This window comes from Dermacentor andersoni, chromosome 7 (assembly GCF_023375885.2).
Source record: "Dermacentor andersoni chromosome 7, qqDerAnde1_hic_scaffold, whole genome shotgun sequence".
Classification (NCBI taxonomy): domain Eukaryota; kingdom Metazoa; phylum Arthropoda; class Arachnida; order Ixodida; family Ixodidae; genus Dermacentor; species Dermacentor andersoni.
The window spans coordinates 162,409,828-162,431,248 of NC_092820.1; the positions used below are offsets into that span (position 1 = coordinate 162,409,828).

Here is a 21,421-nt window from a genome sequence, read left to right on the forward strand (position 1 = left end):
GGGCACTAGATTGGCCAAGAATGTGGCATTAAAAGCTGTTCGCTGTAAAAAAACTATTCGACATACTTTAGGGGACTGTAACATGAGGACTTTACCCCAAGAATCAGGTGTGCTAAATTTAAGACTGCGGCAATCCAGGCATACGTTATACACGAGCTTGCAAGAAACTCGCCGGCGACAGACGAGGCTAAGCATTAAAGAGCAGTGAAGACTGGTACTGGATTAAAGGAGCTGCAGGAGCACAGACCCAAATCCCCAACAGTAGGGGGGCACAGCCCACATTTAACAAGATGACGGGGTCCAGTAACCGCCGTTAGCCGTGGACCCACCCGTCCGATATTCCTAAGCCTGAAGGCTTTCAAAAAGTGCAGTGGCTGCAAGGTGCGATTGAAGTTTGAAATTATGTAAGAGGCCCTAATGTCACAGGGACTAAGGTTAGCAAATATGTTTTACAATGAGATATTGCACAACCAGTGGTAAATGTTGAACTTTGCTTTTTGACAATCTGCCATGGGAATACAGCTGGTGCGCTCCTTCACGTTAGAGCATCAGTCTCAAGTGCAGGACATGCTTCATAACTTGCACTCCAGTGCCAGAATATTGTGCAACTCGGCGGCAGTAGTAGTAGTAGTTACAGTAGTGGTAGTAGTTTATTGTATTCAATAGAATATGAAAAACAAAGAGGACAAGAAAGGCCGTGGACATAAGATAACAGCGCCAACGGTCAGAACGAGACATGACACATTCAGGCACATAACATCGCTTTTAATGTATAAAAATATATGTACAGACACGAATCGTATCATTACAGGTTTTCAAAGCAGACCCTGGACCCGACAAATAATTTTCGCTACCTAGTCTGCACCAGCCATCAATTGCGTAGTCTTTTCAATCAGGCCAGCAAAGCAGTGAAACTGTTAGTGCATGATCAGTGCACTCACATAATTAAACACGTTTATATGACGTATCAGGTATCCAGCATGGTAGCTCAACAACCAAAGTGTCTGAGCAATCAATGTGTAGCCACTTTAACTACTCCGGTGAAGTCAGCTCCATTGTGCATGACCACGAATGATGGTGCCTTCTACTGGCAGCAGCATGGTACTACAACCAACCACACTAACCTTGTGATGCGCATTCCGTTTGGAATAGGACATTTGGTACAATTTGTACACTTGCACTAATGGCAGCTAGCCTCAAAGTAGTACAAAAAGACAAGTGCGGTGTTCCACCATCCTAGGTTCATTTTCCTATAGGTAATTAGAAAGCACCCTGAATTATGGTGGTGAGTGACTGATCATAAGATGAGAATGACTGCCAGATGTGAAGAAAGCTCTATCAGCTTTCCATTTTTGCTAACATGTTATGCATTGAATGCAGTATTTGTGCATCGCACGCCTCTTCAAGCAGTCTTTCCATTCAGCACCAGCTGGGCAGGAAGCTCTGCCTCAAAACTCGCAAAGAAGTGAAAAAAAGGGGCAGCATTGCGAATTATGGCAGTTACTTGACCTGATTGATAAACCATACTGTGATTTACAAAGTCTATCCCTTTTTCTTTTTTAAACGTAGAAGCACATCCTGTGTATTTTTACAAACATGAGTATACACAGAAACGTACTGAACCTTTGACCTAAGCGAGGTGCGCAATTTTTCGTGCTAGGAACTTAGCATCTCAGAAGGCAAACGTTGCAATGCAGCAACAAACTTAGTTCAAACGAAGTAGCATCAAGCAGAAAGATACCTTAGATATATACAATAATCATAACAAGCATTTGTTACACGCTATCAGCGAGAAACATTTTAGATTCCCTTCATTATATCGAGGCTCGAACGAGTGGTAGTTTTTGAGAAAACACTATAATGCACTCAAGACAACCAAACGGCGATTTATTGATGCTCTTACTTCTGTTTCACAGTTTGGCTAAGGACATACCAAATAATGTCAAAATTAGTTTTTTTAAAAACAGAGTAAATAATAATTGAATCTTAAGCCTCATTACTCACATTCGTCCAACATATCTCTCTTTACCCTGTAACAATACCTATACAGTCCTTGAGCATGTGTGTCACATTTAATGTGATTAGCATTCCTACTGTACTTCATGTGAATTCCGGGGTCTGACTGACTGTCTGTGTCTGTCTGCCTACCTTCTCTATGTATGTAATGTGGGTACTGGGTAGTCCATGGTCTAATGGGTAAAGCATCGAGCTACTGTGCCGAGGGCAACGGGTGCAGAACCAACCGTTTGGCCAACTTGGGTTATATGTGTGACACTGGGTACATGCTGCTGTTCAGTGAAACGCTTTCACACCGACTTGGGTCACGGGGTACGAGCCGCTCTTCAATAAACCTCTTTCACTCGGAGACCATCAGACGAAACCTGACGGCCCTCTGGCAGTCCAGAGGGCTCGCGAGAGGGTCGTCAGGTTTCACCTGATGGTGCCAGAGTGGGCCTAGCCAGGTGACATTGAGTTTAGTGGCACCTATTGTGGACCAAATAAAGTTGTTTCGCTCACTCACTCTTTCACGCCAACTCAGGTCGCTGGGTGTGTGCTGCTCTTCAAAAAAACCTTGTTCACAGCAACTTGGATGATTGGGTATGTGCTGTTTTTCAAGGAGCATTTTTCATGCCAAATCGAGTCACTGGGTATGTGCAAATGAGTGTGTGCTGCTCTCGAATGAACCTCTTTGATGCCAACTTGTGTAGCTAGGTATAGTATGTGACACTGGGTATGCACTGCTCTTAAATTAAAAAAAAGAAAAAAAGGATTGTAAGATCTATCTGGTGCTGGGCAGAATTAAATTCGCATCATATATATTCAGGCGATGCTGTCTAAACATGTATACTCATGCACACGCTATGCAAAGTATTTACGGAGGCGCATCTAGTATGACTTTGTGGAGGAATATGACATAGTACATCCAGAGGGAAGCGCAAGATAGGAGCCCAGCTGTGTGCACTGCTACATGACTCATTTCGGCAGTGGCTATACAGCGTGTCGCTACAATGCTTCAATGCTAATCACTTTAACGTCAACATTCATCATGAGACGAGTCCTGTTGAAATTTTTTTAAGGGAGCGATGCTTGCCTACGACACCTGTTCGCTGCATACAGTGTTGGCTCATGCAACGGGCCTCGTTGAAAACTTTGTGGCTGCCATTACAACTTGGACAGCCGCTCAGGAAATGGCTGCTGCTAAATTAACTCGTGTTAGGTGCTTTCGAGGCAGCAGCAAGGCTGCTACAATTTCATGAGTTAAACTACGCAAGGCTGAATCTATAGATATAAGCATTCTATCATGTCTCATTACAAAGCTAAGTAGCGAAAACAAGCACTGGAAGAATTCTGTACTGACCTGTACAGTACCCAGAGGAGCCATGATACCTCCATTCAAAGCAGTAATGAACAGGTTGCAGCGACTCCTTCTATAACTAGCGATGAGGTTAGAAGGGCCTTGCAAGACATGAAATGAAGAAAAGCGGCAGGAGAAGATAGAATAACAGTCAATTTAATCAAAGGTGGAGGAGAAATAATGCTTGAAGAACTGGTGCCTTTCTATACGAAGTGTCTATCGACTTCAAGGGTCCCAGAGAACTGGAAGTATGCAAACATTATACTAATCCACAAGAAGGGAGATGTTAAATAATTGAAAAATTATGGGCCTATTAGCTTACTCCTAATATTATATAAAATATTCACCAAGATCATTTCCAATAGAATAAGGGAACCAAGGGAACAGGCTGGCTTCGGGAAGGGATACTCTACAACGGATCACATCCATGTCATTAATCAAGTAATAGAGAAATCTGCAGAGTACAATCAGCTTCTCTATATGGCTTTCATAGATTACGAAAAGGCATTTGATTCAGTAGAGATACTAGCAGTCATAGAGGCATTACGTAATCAAGGAGTACAGGCCGCTTACGTATATGTCTTGGAAAATATCTACAGAGATTCCACAGCTACCATAATTCTTCACAAGAAAAGTAGGATGATACCTATAAAGAAAGGGGCCAGACAAGCATACACAATCTCTCCAATGCATGCTTCAAAGAAGTATTCAAGCTATTAAACTGGGAAAGTTTAGGAGTAAAGATCAATGGCAAATAGCTCAGCAACCTTCGGTTTGCAGATGACATTGTCCTGTTCATGAGTAAAATGAGAACAAGGTGAAAGCAGGAGCCAACATTTCGACAAGTGGACTTGTCTTCTTCAAGGCGACACATGCTCCTGTTCAGCAACACTGGAGACGATTTACAAGAAATGATTGAGGACCTTAACAGAGAGAGTGTAAGAGTGGGTTTGAAGATTAATATGCAGAAGACAAAGATAATGATGAATAGCCGGGCAAGGGAACAAGAGTTCAGGATCACAAGTCAGCCTCCAGAGTCTGTGAAGGAGTTTGCTTACCTAGGTCAATTTCTCACAGGGAACCCTGATCATGAAAAGGGAATATACAGAATAAAAATTGGTTGGAGCACATATGGCAGACATTGTCAGCTCCTGACTGGAAGCTTACCATTATCATTGAAAAGGGAGGTGTACAATCAGTGCATTTTACCGGTGCTAACATATGGGCAGAAACTGGGAGACTGACAAAGAAGCTTGAGAACAACTTAAGGACCACGCAAAGAGCGATGGAATGAAGAATGCTAGGCATAATGTTAAGAGACAGAGAGCAGTTTGGATCAGCGAGCAAACGGGTATAGCCGATATTCTAATTGACAGTAAGAGAAAGAAATGGAGCTATGCAGGTCATGTAATGCATAGGTTAGTACCGGTCGACCATTAGGGTTACAGAATGGGTGCCAAGAGAAGGGAAGTGGAGCCAAGGACGGCAGAAGACTAGGTGGGGCAATGAAATTAGGAAATTCGCAGGCACTGGTTGGAATCAGTTGGTGCAGGCCAGGGGTAATTAGAGATCGCAGGGAGAGGCCTTCGTCCTGGCAGTGGGCATAAAATAGGCTGCTGCTGCTGATGATGATTTGCCATATGTTCTTCCTGAAGTGGTGCAATATGGGGTGTTTGCGAGATAGATGTATCCTCCTTGTATTTCGTTGCTTGGTTTTCTTTCCACTATACTTTAGGATTATCAATATAAAATGCCACTCCGGCAGTGTAGCGTGGTGAAAAGTGGCTGTGGTGATCGAATAAAGACTCTGAAAATAAGTTGACTGTAGCTGAACATGTACACAGGAGCATTCCATAAGAACATGTTCGCCTATCGAGTTTGTGCACATTGCACAAGGCTTTGCAAACGTTTGAAAGACTAACTTCGGAAAACAAAGTTTATCACTAACTTATCCAGGTACCTTTAGAAGCTCATGACGAAGGGGTTGGCCACTACATTTCCAGTGCAGTGTGGTGGGCAGCTGCCCCAAGCACAGCTCACAACTTTGTGCTGACTGAATTATGCACATGCTACCATCTACATGCATCTGTCTGTAAAACATCAATCTCGATGCTAGCGTTGCTACCATAACAAAAGTCTCGTAAGTTCTGTTTGATGCAGAGTTTGTTTACATGTACACCCATTTCCCACTCTGCTGTAAGTCCCCAAAAGCAGGGAACTGCATTCTATCCAGTCCAGCTTAGCACTTAGAGAAAGGCTGCACAAAGATCAATGCACCAATGCACTCAATGCATACAAATTTCAAATTGCTTAAAAATATTTTTTTCAACCGCCACAACTGTAATGACTAGCTTAAATGCCCAGCCGGTAGAAGCACCAACAAGCTGTGAAATTAATACAGGTGCTACAGTGCACCAAATTATCTGAGCAATGCCTTCTGTGCCTTATTTTCCTTTCACTGTTTTCAGTGCTGTTATGTTTACATCCTACTTAAATCTGATGGTGCAATTTAGGAGCACATTAGGGGGTCAAAATATGTGCGCAGTGATATCTGAGAGAGCTGTTGTGTCTGTCAGGTGAATTTTGCCTCAGGAAAGCAATAACAACCACTGAGCTCCAACATTATTGTTAATCTCACACACTTGTACAGGTACATATACCTATGTTAAGGGCAATGGTTAATTATATATACTGCAGATTACAGTTCAGCATTAGTATTTAACATTTTCATAGTAAAGATATGACTTCTTCAACATGTGCAGTTTTGATGGTCATACTGCTAAAAAGATCAGCAAGAGATATGCACTCTTCAAGCACCTCCTGAGTGCAACACAACAGCTTAATAAATATTCAAATTTACACGATGTATAAGTTATCACACAATGTTTCACACTCCGCAAACAACATCTATACACACCAGAAGAACAGACTGCATCATGCGATGGTCAAATGTCACGTATTTTGCACTGCTATTACAGGTAACTTTCAAATTATTCACACAGCGTTAATGATAAAATGTCCTGGAGAAGGAACGAAAGAAAGGAAAAGAAGGAAATCTTGGGCTTTCGCAAGTGTTCTCTGTAGCAGGCCATTTTAGGAAATTATGACTGCAGAATTTTTGAGAAATAACAAAATATCTGTTAGCATGCTCAGAGAGCTGCTGTTATATACAAACGGTGCCTAAAATATAAAAAAAAGTGTCAAAAGTTAGATCCCATTCAACAGAAGAAAAAAACTGAAATTGCTAACATCTACTTGAATATGTCGATGTTTGCACACTTAACACACAACTGAGGAGATTCTAGCATTATTCCTTTGTGCCAATAAGACACGTTTAGTGTACTTATACACTGTGCGCTGGTCAGCATTTGGTTAGCAACAGAAACAAGCCTAAACCCTTGTTACTGGGCTGCCAAAACAATCACAGTTTAATAAAATAAGATACAACAATGAGTTTTTTCTTCTTCTATCATCTTTTTTTAACCCTTGATGAATCGCATATTCAACAATTGTGTGTGCACCTTACAAGCTCCTTTTGGGTACTCAGTCGACGTATCAACAACAAAACAAAGAGCCATTGAACTTCTGTGGTTTAGCTCAAGAAAGTCAAAATCTATTACCCAACAGTGCCACTGAGGACAAATGTTCATGAATGAGCAACTGCAACAAACAAAGCAATCTATGAGGTCAACAGTAGAAATATGGTTAATGCCCACGAAGTAAACCTTTTTACATGTTTGCCTGTTACAATCACATATACGTTTTAAACAATGCACCAAACATAGGCGACATCTTACAGTAGTCGCACTTTAAAGAGATATGTAGCAAAGAAAGTGGAAGAAGAAAATGTGGCATGGTACAGTAACCTGACTCCATGTAGAACACTGAGTCATAGCGCATGTAAACTGCGTCTGGTTCCTGAAGTCATGAAGCAGTTGATGTGTCACTGTCTTCTGTCAAGTCCTTAGTTTGCAGCGTCTGTTTTTTCTCATGCAGAGGTCTGCAACCTCATGCTACACAATAAACAATGTGGCTAGATAATGCCCGCCTTTGCACCTGTTGCCCTTGAAACCTTAACTCAAAAACCACAACCATACAAGTGCGTCATAGCAAAGCTCATAAGGTCAGCGAATTCCCGCCGTTCTTCCTTTTTCACCGATGAATGGCTGAAATGACGGTTGACAAATGAGTGCAGAGCAGAGAAACCTTGCACGAGTCACATGACAAGGAAATGAACACCTCTTCGTCTGAGCACAACGCTGGGCTTGCTAGCAAGCGCACGTCATAAGGACTGGTAGTACAACTCATTCGAGTAGATCTGCGGCCGGGTCATGGGCTCCAGCAGTGATGCCCAGGACAGGAGGCCAAACAAGAATGCCAGCAAGAGCAGGGTGAGTCGTGGCTGCTTGTAGCCAAACACCTCGGCCACATCAGGGAAACCCATGTGGTTGCAGAAGGCGTGCGCCACGAACGGCGCCACAAAGTGACCTACAAGCCAGGACACAATTGCGACACAGGGCAAATCCGCTGTCAAAGATGTTGGAAGACTGTCTTCCAGGGCAGGTTGGGGGGTGAGAACGGGGTGTATAAACTGGATAGGGAGGTGCATATTTCGCACAAAATGCTTGAAAAAAGGTTTTGCGCTTACTGCTGTACTGTTCTTGCTCATATTTCGCAGTAAGATTGCATTTTGGAGTCCATTTCATTCATTTTAATACTTGGCACAGTTACTTGCCTGTGTTTTTAAGAAAAGAGTGAGAAACTGCTATAGTTTATGAAAATAACGGCTGTTGCAATTTGTGTGACATCCTGCTGGCAGCTGCAGAAATCAGCCGATCAGGGATGGTTGTTGCATGTTCCAGAGGAGTGGGCAGCACATGCAACTATCTCTCAGCGACTATATTCAGCAGCTGCAGGCAGGCAGTGACACAGGTTTATGCTAGCGCTATCTCCGGCAGCAGCTTGCATCCCCATAAATGAAGGTAACCTGGCATTCTTTCTTAGGAGCCAGGCAATTAACTGTGCCGAATGCTACACTGCCAAATTGCACAGTGTGTCACTATCGGTGACAACTACAGTCCGGGAAAAGATCCATGAGCCACAATTTCGCTATCCATGGTCTGCATGCACAACATTCTGCCGATGCCACAACTGTAAGTGCCGAAAAGTGAAGCATGATATGCACTAACATACTACATACTACGCACTAACCGTTTGGCATGTGCTAAAGGTAAAGCCCCTCAATCTCCAAAAGTAGCGCCAACCACTTCCCTCCTCCTCCGCTCGGCGCGGCCTCGACGGTGGCGCCGCCCATGCTGGCCCTGCCATAGCAGACGACGGCTGACACGCTACCAGAGGAAATCCGCGGAAAAGTTCGTTCGAGCCCTGTGGAGCAGTTTCTTCAATCGAGATCTTGCTTCGTCAGTCGGTAACTGGCCTTAAGTGTGTTGTGTTAGAATTGCGGAAAAAATACAGAAAAGGACCATTATTTAAGGCGTAAAGCATGCGCACGTTGAGAGTGCGTGTTGCTTAAACACGACGCATGGACGCGGTGTGCTCAAACATGTGCATAATTACCAGAGTTTCAGGTTTTGACAGCGTGAAAGCATGTGTACATGGTTTCGTAGGTTCACAAACAATGCATATGACGCATGCGATACCCATTTACTTAATCAGACGCATATAAATGTTAATGTTGAGCAGTATAAATGTTAATTCTTATCAGTGGTCCTTTGCGGCCCTTCTCGGTCATTATAATCCTGCAAACAAAACGTGTGGGTAGCTGCTGCTCATGCCTCCAATATTGAGGACGCGTCCGGCAGCAGCCTGGGTGGAGGTGAAATGTAAGAGACCCGTGGAGAGTTTCCTCGGTGGTGTTCTGTAATTCTCCTCGCACCGGCGTGGTATGTTACAGCAGTCGCAGGGCGCTTTTTTCGTTGCAGGGTGCTTTGGTAATCGTGATGATAGATTGATTTTTTTTTAAAAACAAGTACTGCTCCAGGAGGGCACATGTAATGGCTAACAGAGGCCTCTGGAGAGCATGTGACATTGTGACATTACAAGTGTTCCCGTTGCCGCTTTGGTGCCCTGGAGGCACCGTCAATAATATGAAATAATGACACATTGTTACAACTAGTAAACAATATCTAATAAAGAAATATAATCATGCAGAGGCACCAATTTCTGGTGCAGCGCTACCATGCCCGCTTCAGAATTGTGAAACGCCAACGAGGAATTTACTGGCCCATGTACAACTACGATCAAAGTGCACGTTAAACATCCCCAGGCGACCTAAATAAAGTTATCCGGAGCCATCCACTACGACCTCCCTCATAGCTTTAGTCGCTTCGCGACGTTAAAAACGTTAATCACCACAAACCAAATCAATACATGTGGGCGTACATTCGAAGCTAAACGACTGCATCCGTAAGTCATAGTGGGCCCTGCAAAAGCGACGAGAATGTGCTAACCTCTGGTGGAGCTGAAAACATAGCATGAATAAAGTTGCTTTTATGTCATAGGCCAGCTGCAGATGCGTACACTTTCGCCGCAAGACGAAAAAAAAAAAAAAAGTCAAACGCGCTAATAGCACGCACAGCATGAACACATACACTTTTTCGAAGCGGCAGGCGTGAACTAGGCTCAAAAGAAGAGGTTGTGAGGAACCGTGGCGCTTCACAAAGCTATGCGTTTTTCGCCACTTCCTCGAAGTCTGCCTGCCCGATCCATGTATCCACAGTTCTTGGTGCGTTGCGCTCGCCGCATAGTAAAGAAAGAAGCCTTTTGCCGTAGCTGTGTCGGTTGCGGCAACCGAAGGGGCAGCAGCACGGCATCGCAATTAAGTTCTCATCCCTAACACACTCGATTTGTTCCGCTAACGCACTTGATCAGTCCCTTTGCGCGTACTTTCATCGCGCAGGGCCAACAATGGCGGTCGGAGTGTGCTGCAAAGAAAAAATACACAAAAGTGCGGCGCCTGCTTCCATGTGAGACAGATTCGCCAATGGGGGAGCGGAGGAGGCTGGGGCGACAGGAGGCGTTGAGGAAGAAACAGCAGGGAGAGCGGGGTGGCGGAAAGATGTAAGAATGGTGCTACTTTTGGAAAATTGAGGGGCTTTAGTTAAAGGGACCGACATCCTATTTTCAAAGACCTAGTTTTTATGGCGCAACGCAAAGCTCACCCTCGATAGTGCTTAAATCTGTAGCAGTTACTTCCAAAAGCGCATGTATATCGAGTAAGCAGAATTTTTCAATCTGAGCACCCTCTAAAAAAGAAAGAGTCCCTCCTCCAGCAACGCTGAGAAGTGAGAGCTATGTCGATAGCCCGCCTCGCAAATTGTGAAAGCTGCTCATTGTTCTACTTTCACAGGAGTGAATGTAACTGTGGTTAACCACCTACATTTTGACCTTTTCAACCACTTTTGAAAATAAAAGCTGGCACAATAAATTTGCGCTTTTGCACAGATATTTCTTATACTTGTACCGCATTTTTCTTCAAGTTCATGCCTACGTCATGGCTGGCTGACCCCCGTTGTCATTGTTCTGTCGATAAATGAGCCAAGCCAACTAATCGAAAACGAAGGCTTATCTGCACATTGTAGGTCACGAAAAACTTCTAATAATAAAAAGTATACTGGATTTCAATACTAATAAAAATACTAGGAACCACACACACTAGTAGAAGGTCGCGTGGCGGACCTCTTATGCAGCTTCATACTTTTGCCGCATGGTGCGCTAAAGGTCATTTTTCGCGACTTTTAGTGATGAATTAAAAATATAAATCCATGTTTAATGAGAAAAACATGGCTTGTTTTAGCTACTATGACAGGGAATCATTCTATCAGCGGCATTATCTTGATTCATGTTCTGAGCAGCGTCTGTCCCTTTAAACTATGGCTGAAGTGGTCAGCCAATATATATTAGGTTCAATGGCGACAGGGCAGGGGTTTCATTGCGACTATATTTAAAGTGGAATAACTAAATAAGCGGGTACTTATTAACAAGGTTTCACTGTACCTAAACAAGATTCATAAGCGCAGTCAGAGAAATATTTAGATTGACCCACACTGCATCTTTCAATAAAGTTCACTCACATACAGTACAAATATCAGAGAAGAAAACAGAAACAAGCTATTAAACTGACGCACTGATATGATGATATGATATGATGGAATAAAATGCTGTTAGCCTTACAAGTGTAACTGTATTTGTGTGAACGTTACATCATGCATACAATAGATAAGAAACTGAATGCCTTCACACCATCACTTCTCTGAAAATCAACTTGCACAACTGCAAAAGATAAGTACCAACCTGTCCTAAGGAATAGATAGACGGAGTAGGCACCAAAGATGGTTGTGTAAGCAAACTGGAACACTGCAAGAAATGATAACAGCAATGAGAAAGCATTCAAACGCAACTGTGCTCCATGACCGTCTCTCTCTCTTTCTTTTTGACAGTTCTAACAGTTAAGCAGGCAGTTACGCAAACATTCTCTGCTGAAAGATTTTCATACTTTCTAATTATGTGAACTGCACATGAAATGTAGGGATAAACACGATTCCGAGGCCACAGGGGATTGTGCAATCTTGAGAAACTTAAAGGAACCACCAAATGACAAAAATATGTTGCTGTGGCTGCGGCCACACTGCGCAATCGAGAGCAAGCACGCCACCTAACCGTAACCAGTTTCTTTCCGCCCTCTTCACTGATGGTAAGAAGGGTGAGGGGTCCTGAAGGGAGATGGAGGAGAAAAATAAAACTAGTTGTCTAACTGGGACTCATACCGTCAAGTTGCCTTTTTCTCTCTCCTCCACATACAAACCGTGTTACGAGATTATGGTGGAAGTGAAGTTACTGTGCACAACATTGATAGAATTGAGCACGATAATAGCAGTTTGATGAGGAATTTCATTTCTTAAATCTACCCTAGAGCTTGTGTAAAGCTCATAAAGCGACTCCGTACTGCGATACTTTTGGTGTGCTAACTTTGGAGCCCCCTTCTGTGTATACTTGCACATCAGTATTACTTGTATATAACTTAGCTGTTGCTAGATGCATGAGGCTTTTTTTTTATAAGGCATACATCATGTCTAAGGGGCACCTTGGCTCTTTTAAATGTGTATAATGTGGAAACTGTTGAAAAGTGGCATTGTTTTCACATCAACGAGTGTAACGGCAGAACAGCAACAGTGGCCCCAGTGACAGGCCTCTCTGTATAGTGGCAGACATTAAGTGCTTTTATATGTGCGAGAGCATGCAAGTCTCCTGGTGTCCTGCAAAGTACAGTATGTTAATGCAAATGATGAAGTGTCTGCAATACCACAGCATGAAACACACAGAACCATATTAAAGCATCATTTTGTTCTCGAAGACTTTGCATGAATAGAAAGTGGTCAGAGTGTAAAAAGAGAGTGCGACAGGATATACATCTTATTGTAAAAATAATTCATCGGTTTTGAATGCATATGAGCCACATATGATAACCACCTTCATAAACATACAAAAGTTATTTTCAGCTTCTCTCATGCTGGTGTACAAACGCTTTCATGCTTGTATATAACTGGTTCCAGTATTAGCCACGAGATTGAGCTATAGGTGGCAGCACCGCTGCCGTATTAGTGTGTATAGGTGGTCAGCGGTGCACATCGAAATGCACATGGTGTGGCTTTGCTATGAGCTATTGTGCTGACTGATTAGTAAGGAAAGGTGCTGACTGCAGTGAACCATAATATATTGCCCTCCAATGCCACAGCCCTGCACTAAACACACAAAATGTTCCTAGTATACGTGAAAGAAGCACAATACTGTTTTTGTTTGGGTACTTCCTTGGTGCCTTTCATGGTGTAAGACGCATTCTGCCTACTCTGTTGCGCAGCTCAACTTTCTGCTATTCTTGCACTGGTCATAAAAATGCTTGTATTCCTGTATGACAAAGTTAAAGTAGCCAGTTAATGTTCACTCTACTTTACTGCTTTTATGCATACATAACTGCCTTTCTTTTCTCTTTTCAATTCTCCATGAAATACAAAACAGATACAATGTTCAGTTAAACAAAGTATGTCGCTATAAGTGACAGCATGTTGGTAGGATCGTTGCATGGCTTCACATGCGTTTATGTTCGTTGTATTAGCAGCTTAAGAACTTCAGAATTTAAGCATAAAGCTGTCATTGAATGATTATGTGCATGAAAGTGATGTGAAAAGGTTTCAAATATTTTAGGGTCTGAACTTATTTTGTTGCGTCTTTTACTTAAGCAAATAGCAACCACTACCTTCCGTCAAGCTAACGCCACCACACCACAGTGCGCATTAGAATATCAGCCAACAACTTAGTCTTACAACATCATGCTTCTAGCAACTGCAATGTCAAACATGATCCTCATGTCATATTCTATTTTCGCTTCCATTCTGTAGCAGAGAATCGAAGTTCGAAAATTCACTTGCGAGGCAAAATGATTATTTGTAGAGTGAGATCAGAACTGCTTAATAAAACAACACCTCAGGAATACTTAAGGCTGCTTTCGTAACCACTAAACAACAGCATGCAATGTCCAAGATCAAAAGTAACCTGCAATATCATACAATTGCTTAATGTTTCTTTTCCCACTGCTGAGTGATCATCATGCCACCTTGTTCATGTTTCGTCATATCACAAAGATTGCGAAATGATAAACACATCGCAACAAGGAATCACTAAAGTGCTACATTCGAGTCTTACAATGACCATTTTATTTGCTTCAAATGTTGCCAAATGTTTTGTGTTGTGCTTAAAACACTATGCGGCAATAAAACTGAAATGATTGTGATGAACAGAGGGCACAACGATCACACATTGTGCACTTGACATGTACTGTCACCGATGTTATCATGAAGACTAAAGCGCAAGTCCACATGCTTCTCTACACCGTCAAAAGATGCATACAGGCACTTACGACTGCACTACAACCATGAAACAAACAGTCTTTAAAGGATGTGCATGCCATACGCGCACATGTAGACATGTAATGGCTAGAAGATGATGCAATGTGCCATCGAAAATATGCGTCGCTCAGCCAGGTTCACCAGATGATGACTCCAGTTGATCTCATGCCCAATAGAGCTATATAAACACGAATACCACCACAGATAAAAAAATCCGCAAATTTTCATTCTTCCATGGTGGTTTCCATGTAACTGCTGCGAAAGTGAGCACTGTGAATGGTGATCATTTCTTTGCGCTACATAAAAATAGGAACTTCAAATATTACTTGTTGACCTCTTTAATCCTTTCCATACCTTAGATGAGCTGGGTTCGCCTATGTGTTTCTGGTAAAAAGCAGCCAAGAATGAGCATTGCAACTTTTCATTTTCTGTTAATGCCATGTATCTCAATACTTTATTGTGCTTTTGGTAGATGGAAGCACACAAACCATGGGGCAGCAAAACAAGTTGGCAACTGGGGTCTTTAAATATGCTCTGGGCAGCCCGAACTTCACTGGCTTCTTTATGAAAAAGGAAAGCTGGCTTCAGCGATGAAATGTACTGCTCTTCAAGTGAAGACAATGAGATTCTCGATGGACTTGGCTCATCTTCTGAGAGGGAGTATCGCACAATATATTGTAAAGTGCTGTTAAGTTTAAGTTTTTCAACAATGGTTGAGATTTTGAATAAATACACTTAAAATGTTGTCTGCAGTACCTTTTGCAAAAAAATGTTTCAATGAAAAAAGTATGCCCATTTTTGGTCAGAATTCGGGGTATGTAATAGCGTGGCACAAAAGGAGTTAAGAGATGAGTCATGAGCTTGTGCATGAGTATATCATAGCTATGATGTTAATTCCGTTCAGTTCACCATTACTAAGGCCTCTGTGCTGTACATAACCACTTAGAAAGAAATGAAAGAAAGAGTGAATGGCTACGCACGATCACCCCATAGCTTATGCATATGTGCCGAAACAAAAATTTATGAAGCACCACATTTAATTGCAGTATGCATAGGCAAGAATTTAGAGGCACATAGCAGCATTGCACACACACAAATATACCCTGTGTTGTAGAGTTTTTCGCTATTCCCATGTTCCTTTGGGCTGATGATACTCTTATGTCAGCAATAAAATACAAAACAATACGATGTAGCAACACACCCTATTGCCAAATTCTTCACTTCTGTGTAGCCTACTTCTTCAATTGTCTGTTGGCCACTATTCTTCTTGCTTCTTGTTCTGCTTGTCTATCTGGGCACCTACACTGTGGGGCATACTCATTCTGAATAAATGGCCAAGAATTTACACGTACCTAGTGTCTTATGCCCAGTTGTACATACCCAGTGGCCCAAGTTGCCCCATTGGGCACATGCTCGGTTGCATGTATCTAATAATCCAAGTTGTCCATCTAGGCACATACCCATGGCGCATACCCACATACATATCCAGTGGCCCAAGTTGGTGTGAAAGAGGTTAAAATGGGCATCATATCAAAAAGTTCATGACGTTCATAAAGAATGCCAACTGCATTAAAAGCAGCTTGCTGCTAATGGGAGCTGAACCCACATCTACTGCATTATGCATGCGATGCTGTATCAATTGACCTGTGGCGATGGCTGGTCTTCCCATCCATTTTCCTAGGCTTCGGTGTATGTGTACAAAATCCAACCCTGGTAGTGTTAGCCAGCATCATGGCTATGCCGGCTTCTTTGTCTGTCGGATTTAAGCGACCTAAACTTGCCACAGTCAGTTTGAAAAGCTGGCGATGATGCTAGTAAAAAAAAAAAAAAACGTCTTAGGTGACAAGGCTGCCACTTACCAGACTGCATGACAGCCAGTTTTACATTGTTTGTCCTTGTGAGCCTCTCGATGAGATGGTGGAAATGAGCTGAAAGCAAGGAATCCCTTCAGGAAGTGTGTGCACACTTCTGCATGCCAAGATAGTCACCAAAAACAAAAGCACTCACAAATATAATTATATTTAAAATATTTCACATACGTCTTGAAAAGCTTATATTAGGCGTGTGCTGCAAAGTTGATAAATATGCGTAAGGTGTTTTAGTAAAATGAGTTGGAAGGCAGTGTTTTCTCTCGGTACCAGCATGTCGTCATGTAGTGGGTTCACTTCTCTCATTGTTTTTCAGCATGTTTTACATCGAGCATATATTTTGAGTGAATAAAATAGTTGATGTTCTTGCATCTGACATTTCTAGAGAGAGTCCTTGCATAGAGTCTACACTCTGTAAACTTGATAACACTCACTGAAAAGCTTTTTCTTTACTCACTCCGCAGGAGTTTGCTTCTTATAATTCTGAATAAGCAGATAATGTGGTGAAACTAAATGTTTGATGGACAAGATTAATTGGCGGCTGAAGGGGAAAAGCACACACCTTAATTTTTATCATTATCGAGTAAGTGAACCAAAGCTCAATCTGAAAAAATGCCCAGTAGGGCACACATGGCTCTACCGGTAGAGACTGTTCAGACTCACCAATGCCAAAGAACAGCGGACAGATCATAACGGCAGCTCGGTGGCCCAAGCAAGGCACCAGAATGGGAAGCATGCAGGCACGAAATGTAAACTCTTCTGACAATGGTGCCTGAATGAGAATGAAGAAACGGCAAAATGTAAGCAGCAAGGCTTCTGAATTATCCTTTAACATGTTTGCAGTCCCAGGGAAAGATGCATCAAGCAACACCGAATCAACGCTCTGGCACAGCCAGATAACGTCACAAACCGTCTAAGCAAATGGGAGCCCACTGCATGCTGACATCACGGAGGCTCGAAAAATGTGACACACCAATGTGTCGTTGCTACAACTACAACCGAGAGTGCTTGCATTTGGTGCAAGCACATTCCTCTGGTGAACAGAGGGCATCAGCACATGACATCACCGATGGCATCACACATGCCTCCAACACCCACATCCAGACATATCTCGCCTTCTTAAGCAAATTCCAGTAGAGGTTCTGGAGGTTTTGTTGTCGCCAAGTCATGAATCTGACACTGAAAATTATATGTACTGCACCAACAGCATGCAAACAAGTTATTCTGCTTCTATGATGACAAGCAGCTACCACCTTGGTATGCCAAGACCGCAGTCTAGAAGAATATGTTGTCAGGGGCCACTCACATTTGCAATGCTTTGACTGTGTTACGTACAATGTTGGCAAGCACAAGCCAATGTTTGCACATCGCTACTTAGCAAAAGCATGCAAACACATCTCTCACACCAACTCACACCAACTCCCAGATTCATTTTCTGTCTTTTTGATTCGAAGTGCTGTATGCCTGCACAGTAAGGGAGCCAGAAGCCAATCAGTGCACTTCGATGGCACCTACCCTTTCTCCTCTGCACCTTGACTCAAAACTTTTACGCACTTTGGTGTGCACTTTTGTTACAAAACAATGATCATCAACATTTCTGAGTGAACTTTCCTTGTCCACTCCTGTGTGCCTTGTGTTGTTTGTCAGGAATGCTAGAAGCATCCACATGTTCCACGGCAAAGTCTTCCCTAGCATTCTTGACTGAAAACATGATGTTAAAGAAAACGTGCAGAACAATTATAGCGATCACTAAAAAAATTAGATTATGGTATTTTGCAAGCCAAAACCACAATATGATTACGAGGCACACCTTAGTGGGGGGCTCAGAGTTTATTTTGATTCCCCGAGGTTTTTTAACGTGTAACCACATCTAAAGGTACGAAAGTGCTCTTACATTTCGCCCCCATCGAAATGCACCCACCAGAGCTGGAAATCAAACCCACAATCTCGTGCTTAACAGCAGAACGCTATGGCCACTAGGCCACCGTGGCAGACCACTGCAGCAGTAATGACAAGCGCCGTCCTGTCTACTTCCCTATTTGTGTCCCCGTCTTATGCGCACTTCAATCAAATTTCAAACACGAACATGAACCAACTAGCCTAACTAGCCATCTTATGGCAGGTAATGATTGCAACTAATGCTGTGTGACAACAGTAAATACTTAAAAGCACGGGTCTTGGGAGTGCTGATTTGTAGTTTCCTTACTGCGATGTTATCTGGTCGCCTGTTCATGCTGCTGACAGTTCCAAGTTTTTCTCTGCTCACCACACTGGTTCTCACCACCACACCAACTCACCACAATATGGTTCCTAAGCCAGATGAGGTTCCTAAGATTCAAGTACCAGTAGCGTGGCTCTGAAAATTGGACAGAATGCATAACACAAAATTAAAACAAGAGGAATGACAGCGTGAAGTGTTTTATCTGTGAGTAGAACTTCAAGGTGGCATTTTTGACAAATGAAAATGCCTCTTAGGTGCAGGCTACTTGCCCATGTAAAGACTCCAGACTCCATCAAAGTAGTGTAGTACAAGGGGGCCCGCAAAAAGCACCTGTATAAGCACAACACCACAACTAAAGTAATAATCAATAAGCCACTGGATCTTAAGCAACCACACAAACAATATGAGCAGAGAACTCTGGTGTTTTTTACCATGTGCTTATCACAGAACGATTTTCAGACAAAAAATGCAACCACCCTTTTTTTTGGTACTAAGCTGTATGTCGAAAATCTCAGCTATACAGCACTGCAGCTTCTGTAGTAGGTGTGGTGACATCAATAAAGGAACGAATGAAACTGTATATCTGCGCCAGTGACCTGTCAGCCCTTACAAAAATGTAGTTTCTTCATCACGATGTGTGCGCTGTTAGTACAGTTACTGAGCAGAACTGTAGCAGTGTTGGTGAAGCTTAGAAGAAGGCAGTGCTTAGACCAGTTAATTGCTGTCAATTGCTGAACTTGTAGCACTATGAAAATAGAGAAATTAACTGCTGAGAACTATTGATGTGTGCCATTTTGAAAACTATGAATCTGTTCTGGGACAGGGAAAGGACAGTTGATCTTATCAGCCGCCCTGTTGACGCATTGTTTCTTCATGTTTGAAAAATTTTGTGACTTCCTCACACAACTTGTAAGTGTGCTGCATTTCGCATGTTTCACTTTTGTTCCTTGAATTCTGGTCACCCTAGAGCACCAGCTACATTTGGCACTTTCATCACGTGGTGCCATATGGTCGTGCTGAACACTCATGTTTTTATGCGGCACGTTGGCTATAGCACATGCACTGTCTTCACGTGCACAAGTTTACATGCAGGCAAGGCAAGGAAGCCAGGAATGGCACCAGCTGCACTTGCCTCTTTTGTCCTAATTTCACCTCATGCAGAGCAGCACCGCACTACAGACCTCTTCTTCTTTTTTAACTGCAGTCAGGCTAAGTACCTGCTGACAAACTTTGCGCACTCCTTTGCTGCGACCTCACACTCACTCGTCCCTTCCTTCTTACGACTGGACTGCTTCCTATTACCTACTATTCCTTTGGCCATTCCCTTGTTACAATATAGTTTAGGCGTAAACCTTGAGGGGGACAGTTATGGTGTCAACACTAGTCGACTCCTTATCCACTCTCGGAAACCATTTCCTCCTCCCTTGCTATAGCAAGCAGGATCATGTGCTGCACTATGGCAGCTGTGTGTATCAGTAACTTGTTAACGTGTAAAAGACACAAAACGATATGAAGAAATGACAGGAAAGGGAAGAGCGAAAGAGCACAAAGAAGGAAAGAGTGAAAATGGAAACTGTCTGCTTAGGGCACTATATACCAAGCTACAAGCATACAAGCTTTAATGACCATGACAATCTCAGTATACCAGTGCTCTTTTATTCCACCCCGAGATAAATGTAGCCATCGTATCGTGTAATTAAATATGTGACTGTTTGTCGAGCATCAAAACACTACATATGCTCAGCATCATAGCTGCTGAGTAATACAATCTCAACACCTACCAAGCTACCATTAGCCATTGAAGTGCTACACAGATGGTGGATGACCCCTCGTCTGGCTTCAGTTTCGGTCGTTTCTACCAGACGAATTATTCTTTTGGGTAACTCCGACGGTGTGTGGCTACTGTACAGTGAAATGAGTGGTGAAACACACAGTTTAAGCATATGCCAAGCCTCCTTAACCTGTGTGAAACGATTTTCCGGTAAAAGTGTGGTGTAATAAATCTCGAGCACTGCGCCCTGTCCAAGCATCGAAACTCACCATTGTAAGAGCTAGGGGCAGGACAATGGCTTGTAGCAGCCCAGCAAAGCGAAGACCCATCACGGCAGGCACGCTGGCATTCTATAAAACGCAGAGCAAAAAACAAAAAACAGATAAAGACGCCTATGCCAGTATGGTATTTATAGCCAAGCCGTTTACGCACCTTCTTGAAATGACCAAGATCGGCGCCGAAAACCACAAAGAGAGGGGATATGCATATTATGGCGAATACGCTGATGAACCTTTTCTTTATGGTGGCCGGGTGATCCCTGCAAAGGTAGACAGAGAACGTTCAGGCTCGTGTCTGTGTCACACACTTCACAACACGCGCGAAGGTGTAACGCGACCGCGCCCCACAAATAAATGTTCACCGCTACGCAACCGCGATCCCAGGTCATTTCGTCGGCGTTTGTTGACCTTTCTCCAGAAAAGCCGGGTCGTGTATTTTAGGGCTCCAGCTGTCCTGAGAGTAACCGTGCAGGCATAGGCAACGGGACTTTGCACCCAAGTTATGATTATCATCGTTTAGAAGAGGCTGTCAAGCTTATAGTGTTTAAAATGTGAAGTGACATCAGGGCCCGATTCTCGCGAGCAACCGTTTGGCTCCAACAACAAACGGCATCGCCTACCTGTGATCCCTTGTCCTCCAGATATACAGACTGCCGACATACGTGAGCGCCAGCATAAAGGACCATATTATGGCGCTGACGCAGCTGCTTTCCGTATTCTCAACAGAAACCATAATGTCATCATCGAAGCACAAGCCGACCTACTCGCTTGACTGACAGTCCATTGGAAAGGAAGCGGCCATACTGATTTTATGCGCTACTTGCGCGCCATCTCAAGAGTCGTGCTCTGATTATGGCAAATAAAAAATATTCGTGCGTTCTATTTGCGGGAACGTTACATATTCTTTCAGTGTAGCTTGCTTCGTAGATATTCTGCAAGGGGTAATTAGCTACCGCTCACTTGTTAGAATGCTGCAAATTTAGTATCCTTCATCCCGTACGGTCGC

General features: G+C 43.1%; 1 protein-coding gene across 2 annotated transcripts; it reads right to left on the reverse strand.

Moving 5' to 3' along the window:
* Positions 1-748: 748 nt before the first annotated feature.
* Positions 749-21,208, reverse strand: Sras (Ras converting CAAX endopeptidase Sras). Of its 2 annotated transcripts, XR_008612884.1 has the most exons (10): positions 21,036-21,208; positions 20,570-20,675; positions 20,407-20,487; positions 18,636-18,696; positions 18,443-18,501; positions 16,809-16,917; positions 16,137-16,205; positions 11,669-11,731; positions 2,435-7,843; positions 749-2,381 (listed from the first exon to the last, which is right to left on the reverse strand). XR_008612884.1 is itself a non-coding variant. In XM_050180415.2 (9 exons), the coding sequence occupies exons 1-9, from the start codon at positions 21,146-21,148 to the stop codon at positions 7,638-7,640; spliced, it is 867 nt and encodes a 288-aa protein (XP_050036372.1). In that variant the 5' UTR covers positions 21,149-21,208; the 3' UTR covers positions 749-7,637. The 2 variants fall into 2 exon arrangements, 1 of the variants encoding a protein (XP_050036372.1); XM_050180415.2 differs by having other exon boundaries at positions 749-7,843.
* Between the last annotated feature and the right edge of the window lie 213 nt (positions 21,209-21,421).